Here is a 10,613-nt window from a genome sequence, read left to right on the forward strand (position 1 = left end):
TAAATGACGAAAAATTAGGTGTCTATTTACTTGTGACCACTCAGTGTACACTACTTCTATATATGACATGAAGCTCAGAATGTCCCTCTAGTGGCTTTCACAGCCATTTTAATGGACTTGGTGCCATTTCTTTCTTTTGAACCAATATTTCAACAAGGTAGGGTGTGTCTTTAGTCTGCTCAAAATTTCATATTTTTTTAGACTAAAACACATCTTAGTTACTAAGCTTGATGAATCATAGTGGAATTCTATGGTATTAATGTAGTAATTTATGATTTTTTAGTTATTCAAATGTGTATATATATATATACTCACACACACATAAAAAAAATTGTTCATATCTTCCACATGCTAATTTTTTAAAGGTTTAGCAACCTACGTCAAGCAGTAACCAAGTACAAAGGTCGTAACTAGAAGAGATATGTGTTTGCTTTAGTTCTTTCGTTACTGTTCTATGTTTTAAGAAAAATAAGTTTAAGATCTTGTTTTAAAATAGCAATAATCTATATATATAATGTATAATAATTGAAATTTGACTGTATTTTACAAAGTACTAGTCGACTAAAACACAGCCAAGACAAGTTACTTTGCACAGACCAATGGTCGGTTTTATGTTATTTGAAATGGTAACATGAGTGCACGTGAGCCGCATCATTTTAACTTCTGTATTGTTAGCCAGGCACGGCTGAAAGCTCAATATAATAAAAATAATAAGTATATATAAATGTATAACTTTATGAGATTTAAGCTATTTAGTCTAAACATGATTTATATTTATTTCCTAATCTTTTATGGTGGTTGTGAGATTGGTCAAATCTACCGAACCCATACAGAGATTATTTACTGAAAATAACAGATAAAATATAAATATAACTATCTTGACATTATAAAGATTTTGCATGTGAAATTTAAAATTTGCTTATGCATAAAAGTATTTTTAATCTTAAAATGAATATTACTTTTCATGATAGATAGGCAATATGCCAAAAGAAAATCATTGCTTTATAAACCTTAAGATTTAATAAAAAAAAATTCATATTTTGCATATGTAAGCATTGTAATGTTTACTGATAATCTGCCAAATTTCATTAACATTTGTTTGCTAAATTAAAAGTTATAGCACGAAAACTATAACAAGAATAAAATGGTTAAGGGCAATCCAAGGGACCGAGCTCATGCTGAAAGAGTTAAAGGGGCTTGTGTTGTGAAAGGGTTAAAGGATATGCTTATCTGTACTTATTTTTTCCTTTGGCTAGAGCTGTATTTTGTTCCTTCAATTATATTTGTATCTTACCTTACATTAACCCTATTGCCACAGATATCCTTTACTGCAAATGACATGTTTTTCATGCTTATTCTTTATTTATTATTATAATAATAACTAAGATGTAAAAATAGTGATCTCTTTAGGTTGGTTAAGATTAGGTAAAATAAGTAAAATAAATAATAATAATATAATAAAAATGTTTCATGAGGCATGCACGCAATCAGGTTGTGGGTAAGGTAATTCAATAGCGTAACATGAGCTCCATGTTTCCCAAGTGATTTACAACTTATAATGCTGTAAATAGTAGTTAAACATGGTTCAAAAGCATTAAAACAATAAAATCTAATTATAAATATATTTATAATGTTACAAGTTTAAAGCTACTTAGGACAAATGAATGTAGTTTCATGTTATATTTGAAGTCATTTTTGAAAGAAAAAAGGGTAATTGAGATTTATTTCAATTTTTTTTTTTTTTTTTGGTGGTTGAGGTTGGTCAGATAGACTGTATCCGTTTTGAGATAGGGTAGAGAAAATAACAGTTAAACTATAAAGTTTTACTGAAAAAAACATTTAAAATGTATTTAGAAGCTTTTAGAGGTCACACAAATGAAATTTTATATTTTTGAAATGAAGAAAAGCATTTTTTAATCTTAACATGAAAATTACTTGGCACACAGACTATTTGAAACAAATATTTGATATATTCACTAACAAATTTTTTTTAAGTTTTTTTAAATACTTCACTAAAAATATGATTTTTTTTGTATGTGAAAGACTTGTAATGTTTTCTAAAAGACTGCCAATTTCATGAAGATATGCACACTATATTAACAGTTAGTAGCATCAAATCCAAAGACTTTGAATGAGTACAAAGAGGTTATGTGGTTGGTTAAATTGACTGAGTCCGTATTTGGAGAGTTAATGCTCCCAAACTATTGGGTGATTTCTCATGTATTGTAATTTAGCTTATTAACAGTTAAATTTTGGTTTCTTGAATAATTGCTTATGGCACTCGTTCCTAGTATCTCTCTTGTTTTTCAGCAGATACTGTTGAACTTTCTGACAACAGTTTATTGCACACTAGATCTCATTAAGCTTCTTTGTGCTCTTTATATTTTGCTAACCATCTCTGTGGTGTTTACACTACATTTTAGCCACTGGTTTCAGTAAGGTAGGGCTATTATAGATTTTTTTTTCACTACTACATTCCTTTTTTTTCAAGCCCTTTCAGCAGTAATATACAGCAGTGGTTTCCAAACATTTTGCACTGGTGACACACTAACCCATTTACCTTGATTTGTATGAAACCTCTGTTGACATATACAGCATTTTTTTTGTAGAGTTTTTTCATTTTCTTAATTACTCTTTGTTTGGTGAAACTATTGCAACTCTCCTAGCAACTTGACAGAACACACTAGATGCAGTTTTGAAACCATTGACATACAGCATCCCATACACATTGCTGTTAGTGGCATCTTACTTTTGTTGAATTCATTCAGGATGCTAAAGGGTGGGACTTTTAATTCTGCCTACAGGTTTAATGAATCATTTTATTTATTTTTAAGCCTTATAAAGAGCAGAACACAACACAAAAACTGTAGTTGGTTCTTGCCATCATTTTTGGAACCTTTTTATGACACTCTAGAATAAGGCATTACAATTTACTTTCAGGTTCATTTGTTTCCTGTAGTTGTTATTTTGCTGTAATTCCTCTTATTAAATAGTTACTTGTAGATGTCCACTTTTTTTTTTCTCAGTTCTTGAACTACCTGGCATGTTATCTTAGAGCTTAGCACTGGAGTTGAGGGAAATCCACAAAAGATCCTACACACAATACCTTACCTATTATTCCTTAGAACTGACATTATAGCACTATTAATGGCTGGAGACGGCTTAAATGGGTAATGAAGAAAAACTTTAATATAAGTTTAACATGACAGCATAAACTTATATTAAAGTTTTTCTTCATTACCCATTTAAGCCGTCTCCAGCCATTATTAGTCTCAAAGTGGGTTCCTCGTCATCGAATTTGAATTATAGCACTATGCTCTTGACCATCTGGTACATAATTACCTTAATGCTGATTTATTTTTATGATGGTTGTTGCATGACTTTTAAGTTTAATTTTTCCCTAGGAGTAACAAGTTTCCCTGTTTTCTCGTGTATCAACATTTTTATTTTCAAATAAAATTCAGATTGTTTACACCCTCCTTCCCACACCAGAGAGCTATGTGAAGAAATTATGAAAAGATGAGGAAGTGAGGTGTGATAAGGCTTTGTCATGAAGCTGATTGAGAATGATTATGTCAATAGAAAGTATAAAACATGTAACTAAACATGAAGTTTTCTCACATGAAAGATTTGGCAGTTTATGCAATTGAATTTTATTTTGAAATGGATTTAATTTGTTGAACAATCTATGCACTTTGGTTTTTAAGTTCTTTATTCCAAACTATAACATTAGGATTTTCAACAAAAACTAATATAAATATGTTTAGTATGATCATACATGAAAAGTAAGATTATGAAATTATGTAATCGTGATCACAGAAACTTAATTACCTAAATATTTGTGGACAGGTAAACCTTTCATCATTTGACTAAGCAAAAAAGCCTTCAACTTTAAAGCTGTCTGTTCAAAAATTCTCTGGATTTTAAAATGCAAACTTTTCAATTTTGTGAATCTATTAGAAAGGTACATTTTCTTAAATTATAAATGGTCTAAGTGACTATTTAAAGTAATTTAGTGCATAGAGGAAATTTTATTCTCCATTTATTCAAATGAATTGTAACTGAAAGAAGTCGGTAAGCTCATATGTATAGATCTGTATGGTGCTGGTAGTGATAAACTGTATTTATTGAAGAGAAGCTGTTGACAATTAATATCATATTAATACACTGAATTTCACTTTAAATAGCTACAGTTCCATGATTTTCTGTTCAACTTGTTTGTATAATGGCATACTATTTTTGAATTATACGTAGTGTATAAACAAAAGGTATCATACTTATTTATGAAATTACCAAGTTTGGTAAAACAGTGGAATCATACAAGACTCTTAAATCAAGAAAATTTATGTTCCAGGCACATTTTATGAAACTTGGGTACTTGAACTATTGTATATGGCAATGTTTATTAATGGTTCATATCTCAAATTCATAAGATATTGAAATAGATAATTTGAAATATTTAGTTCACATTGTTTTGTCAGCTCTCCTGCAAAGCTAATTGTTTCCTTGTAGAAGTCATAAACTTTATTAATGCTTTGCTCATTATTAAGTCATTGAAAAGTAGATGCAAACTCAGTAAGTGTAATTTCATACAGATCTGAGTCAGTAGTTTTCTAGTTGCACTAGAAATTGTCTATTATGTATTATTATTGTTATTATTAACTTCTTTAGTGCATTTGGGTATATACAAGACATTAATACTAGTAATAAATGATTTTATAACACTAAATTTATTTTTCTTTAACTGGAGACTCAACATTTTGCTTTACAGCTTCTTCAGGAGCATTCTTTTAAAACACAAACCATCAGTACAAAGCTTCAGTTGGTTTAACCCTTTTGTGATGGGCATCCTTTAGTGTGCATGTTACATAGTTTTAGTGACTTACATTCAAAATTTTATTAATATACTTGATAGTATAGCATAAAATCGTAGCTAACAATTCATATTTTAATAGTATATAAGATTTAAGTTCTTAATTTTATAAGGCAATATTTAAATAAATCCTGAATTTCCCTTCGTGTGACACAGGATTTCTAGGCATTTCCTGTTCTCTGTTTTATCCACCACCCCTCCAAAAAGTATGAAATTCAATGTAAATTACTAACTATTAAATCGTCATTGCTCAAAGAAACCATAATTTTTATAGCCTTCAATTATGTTTGGTTACAGAGCCATCAAATAGAAAATCAAACCCCTCTTGCCACACCCACCTGTCCCATTTTTGCTTTTAGGATTTGTTAATAGTTCTCTCTTACCAGGGTTTTCATCTTTCAAATGACAAATTATATAATGTTGTTATCTGACACAGAATTGTCAATTTCACTGTTAGCAAATAGTTAGAGAGCCAGAAAAATTGTGATAGTTAGGGAAAATCGTCTACTTTGGCATATTATTATTCTATTTTCTTTAGTGTATTATTTAATTAAACAAAAATTATTTAGTGCATTACCATCATTAGTATTAAAAAAAAAAGGGTTAAGTGTCTTCACCAATCAACAGCAAGAAAGATGATGATTCGAGTATATTCATTATTTCTTCTTTTTCATGTTTATTCTTTATTTATTATTATAAAACTAACTAAAAGGTAAAAATAGTGATATCTTTAGGTTACTTAAGGTTAGATTAGGTAAAATAAATAATATAATAATTTTTCAAGAAGCATGCACACAAGTAGCTCATGGGTAATGTAATTCAAAATCGTAACATGAGCTACATGTTCCCTAATTGATTTACAACTTTTAATGATGTGAATAATAGTTAGACATGGTTCAAAAGGCAATGAAACTGTAAAATTTTACATGAGATGTCTAATTTAATCTTTACTGGGCCCGGCATGTCCAGATGGTTAGAGTGCTCGACTCACAATCTGCCAGTCGTGGGTTCAAATCCCCATCCCACCAAACATGCTCACCCTTTCAGCCATAGGGGCATTATAATGTGATGGTCAATTCCACTATTCATTGATAAAAGAGCAGCCCCAGAGTTAACGGTGTGTGGTAATGACTAGCTGCCTTCCCTCTAGTCTTTCACTGCTAAATTAGGGATGGCTAGTGCAGATAGCCCTTGTATAGCTTTGCACGAAATTCATAACAAACCATCTAATGTTCATGAGTCAAGTGTAGAAACTAGGAAATGTTTTGGAGGAGATTTTTAAAATTATTTGTTTTTGTTGTATTAGTCTTGGCTGTTTATTTTTCTTTGCAAATAGTGTTATTAATCTCTTTGTAATTGAAGACAGAAAGCTAATCAACCTTTTCTGTGATTTATGATTCTCCTGAAATTAAGCCCTTTAATAGCCACATTCCAGACTTATATGGTTCACCAAAAGAAAATAAATTGGGTATACTACTAAAATCCATAGTTTTAGTATGTGGCATTGCCACTGGAAGTCTGTCTTGACTTGTGCATATAATTATTGTGCCATTACTAAATTACGTTCCGCAACACACTTGAATAGTACACAAGATCTGCTATCATGAATCAAGGATGTATCTCACATAGTGACAAGCACAATATTCTTTACATTGGACATTGTAGCTCTCTACCCTTCTATACAAATGGTGTTAATGCAGCATGCAAATTAATGTTGAATCACATAAACAAGTTGGAGATATATGAATTGACAATAGATACTGTTGGAGAAATCTTGTATTTCATCTTTCAAAATGGATATTTTCATTTTTGATAAAAAAAAACAAAAAAACAACTAACTAAGAGGTGTTGCTATGGGTAATAGTCACTATTATTTATGGAAAATATTTATGCATGTTTTTGGAACAATTACATATAAGAATAGGAAAACATATTAATTCTCTTTATAAACAACAACATGAAAGAAGCACAGTTGCAGATAATTTTTTTTAAACTAATCATGAACAAATGACACCTGACATGAAACCACCAAAACTATCTAGTACACTGACAGAAAATTTGAAGAAGCTTTTCTAATCGAACAACTACAACCATGGATGAATAGGGACAAAACATGGTACCTATAATTATAATTATTTTATTTTTTCCATCTTCATTTTTGTTCTTTCAGTATGTAACTTAGAACTTTTGTTTAAAACATGTAGCAGGTTATTGTTTTATCAATACAATTCTTTCAACAATAAGCTTTACTATTTAATATGTCAAATGCATGCTGTAGGATTGTGCACTATAGACTTGAACAAAATTTATTATTTAAACCTATTGAAGCTTTGTATTGGTTGTTTGTGTTTAAGTGGAATGCTCCTGGAGAAGTGTAAAGTGAAATAGTTGAGTGTCCAATTCAAGGAAAATAACAAATTTGATGTCATAAGGTCATTTCTTACTAGTTTCAAGTGTTATTAATTGTTTTTAGTTTGTTCCATTCTCCTTTTACTACAGTACTTGTGTATTTTAGAATCATATTTCCGGATACAATAGTTTTAGTTGGAACATATAGCTGCTATTTATCAGTACAAATTCTGTCCCATTTAATACCAGTGTAATCTTAAAGTGTAAGCTCTGAATTTTTTTTTCTTTTTTTAGGTATGCTATGTTGGTGGGTCATCCTCCATTTGAGACTACAACACTGAATGAAACATACTCACGTATTAGCAACAATTCCTATTGTATGCCTATGAACATATCTGAAAGTGCCCGTAATTTGATCTTTAGCATGCTGAAAAATAAACCTGAAGACAGACCTGTAGTTAGTGTAATTCTTCAAGATCAATTCTTTCATTCTGGTTACATGCCCAAATCCCTTCCTCCATCCTGTTGCTCAAGTCCTCCTAAGTTTCCAACAATGTGCTTGTTCCCCAGGTAGGTCAATGAAGGAAAACAAGTATTTAAGCTATTACCATTAGAGTATTAGGTTAGTTCTGGATTAATGGAAAATAAAAGCTTAGTTATTGAGTGCTAGAAATACAATCAAACTAAAAAGCTTGTGCACTGATTATTGAAGATGATAACTAAAGTGTGGTATATCCTGTATATCTATCAACAAAGATAGTTTATCTAATAACATAACTTAGAAAACCATTGACATCCATAAGGAAAAACTGTTGGATAAAATGTGAAAAATGACCTTTCTAATAATCATAGGATTTTACTGTAATATCCTCTACAATCACATCGGTTTCTCAATTAATGAATAATAAGTTGAAAGTACTTGGCTCAGGTATAATATTGAAAAAAATTTGTATCCTACTTTACATTTTTGTTATTAATAGTTACATATTTCCACATCTATATTAATGTAGAAATTTATTATAACACCTCAACAATTGTCATTTTGTGCACTTTACACACAAAATAGTCATTTGATTTGTTATAGAAATTAGCTTGTAATTATTGAAAGGTAATTGCACAAGAAACTATTGCAAAATTAGTACACAAATAATGTATTTTAAGTGTATTTAATGTTTATGTATAATGTGGCCATATTTGGCATGAATAGTTGGCATTTTTGTAGCATTGTGTCTCTGTATTTTCTCAATATCTTTGATGTAATCTGATTGTATGGCTGGTTTACATTTAAATAGGGTAGGGGCTGGCTATTAACACAGCTGTAAGGGAAGTTTTAAACTAGAACTAGACAGTGGTGAAGGCCAGGAAAAACTAAATGCAAAAATAATAAAAGTTTAGCATAGGAAATGAGTATAGAAGTAGTTATAAGGATAGGCTTAATTGTTAATATTGTAATGCTAGAAGTATAAGAAATAAAATGGATGACTTAGAGCACTGGTGGAAATGGAGGATTTTGAAATAATGGGAATAAACAAAACCTGGTTAAACATAGATGATTTCAATGACAGAAATTTCTTTGAAATAGAGAGTTACAGGCTATTTAATAGGGATAGAGTATTAAAGAGGGGGGGGGGGGGCTTTATATGTAAAATATGAGTTACATCCTGTTGAATTTGAGGATATAAAAAATAATAGCAAGAAGATTGAATCCATTTCGGTTTCTATTAGTGGATATAAAGTAAAAAGGCTTTTAGTGGGAATTTGTTACAGTCCGCCAAATAATACTGATGAAATTAGTGAGAAACTTTACAATGAGGTTACGATTTCAGCTGTTAATGAAGTCATTCAAAATTATGGGCTATTTTAATTTCAGGCATATAGATTGGGAAATTCTAGAGTCAAACCATGAAGGAGAAAGTTTTTTTGGAAACTGTTCAGGATGGCTTTCTTCACCAATTAGCTAAAGAATGTACTAGAAATAATGCTATTTTATGTTTATTGTTAACTTCAAATACAGAAATGATTTAGAGTGTGGAAATTGGGGAACATCTGGGTGCAAGTGATCATTGCTGTATTAGGTTCAATGTTTTACTGCATATTGGGATAAGGAATAATGATATTTTGGTTACAAATTTCAAAAAGCTAATTTTGAAGGGGTGCAACAAGAATTATCTATTGTGAATTGGGCAGCTGAGTTACTTGGAGACTGATCAGATGTGGAAAATTTTTAGATATTCAAGGTAATAATATTCCTTATAGAAAAAAATGGTAGCTGCAAGTAAAAAACCAGGTTGGCTTACAAATAGTTTAAGAGTATGACAGAAGATTTAGAAGATCAAGAATGTTGGTGAAATAGGAAATTAGGACATTAAAAAGGATGTATGAAAAAGGTTGGCTGAAAATGTAAAAATTAAGAGTAAGGATTTCTTTAAATACATTAAGGGTAAACAAAATGTTAGAATGGGGATAGGACCCTTGAGGAATGATAATGGAAGGATAGTATCTGATGATTATGAGATGGGTGGGTTATTAAATTTTGCTTTTCCTTAGGTTTTTACCAACGAAGATTTAAGCAGTTTTCCATGTCTTGAAAGGTTGATAAATGGAAACGAGATCAAACAAGATGACTGTAGTAATTCTGAGCTGGTTAAGAAAAAATTGGGAAGTTTAAAAAATGATAAGGCTCCTGGGCCAGATAATATTTCCCCAAGTGTTTTGAAGGAGATTAGAGATTAGATATGTGAGCCATTTACTACTATTTTTTGTCAGTCCTTGAGTAGTGGACAGGTACCAAAAGATTGGAAGTTAGCTAATGTAACTCTTATTTTCAAGGGAGGTGATAAAAATTGTCCCAGTAATTATAGACCAATTAGTTTTACATCAGTTGTGGGAAAAGTTTTGGAAAGTCTGTTAAGAGATACTTTGCAAAGTCATTTAAGAAAGCTTAGAATTCTATTGGATAGTCAACATGGTTTTGCTGAGGGAAAATCTTGCCTTAAATCATTTAACATTCTTTGAAAAGGTTATTGGATATGTAGATGAGGGTAAGGGTGTAGAATTAATTTATCTGGATTTTCAAAAAGCATTTGACAAGGTGCCACATAAAAGGCTTGTAATAAAATTATCTCTATAGGTGTGGAGGATAAGTTAGCAAATTGGATAGAAGAGTGGCTGGATGGAAGAAAGCAGAGGGTTGTTACAAATGGAGTTCAATCAAACTGGATTAATGTCACAAGTGGGGTACCTCAGGGCTCAGTCTTAAGACCTTTGCTATTTGTGATTTACATCAATGACATAGATGAAGGAATTGTCAATAAATTATTTAAATTTGCAGATGATATTTAGGTCTTGGGTTTTGCTAGCTGTGAAGAGGATGCTGCTGATTTACAGAAGG

General features: G+C 30.7%; 1 protein-coding gene across 4 annotated transcripts in view; it reads left to right on the forward strand.

Moving 5' to 3' along the window:
- The window catches only part of LOC106458226 (serine/threonine-protein kinase PLK2-like), an 89,655-nt gene that overhangs the window by 45,997 nt on the left and 33,045 nt on the right, over positions 1-10,613 (forward strand). For all 4 annotated transcript variants that reach the window (XM_022384353.1, XM_013917702.2, XM_022384354.1 and 1 more), the window contains one exon: positions 7,517-7,792. In XM_022384353.1, coding sequence (XP_022240061.1) covers positions 7,517-7,792 — 276 coding nt within the window. The remainder of the gene's footprint in view (positions 1-7,516; positions 7,793-10,613) is intronic.

The sequence above is a fragment of the Limulus polyphemus genome, unplaced genomic scaffold (genome assembly GCF_000517525.1).
Source record: "Limulus polyphemus unplaced genomic scaffold, Limulus_polyphemus-2.1.2 Scaffold431, whole genome shotgun sequence".
Lineage (NCBI taxonomy): Eukaryota > Metazoa > Arthropoda > Merostomata > Xiphosura > Limulidae > Limulus > Limulus polyphemus.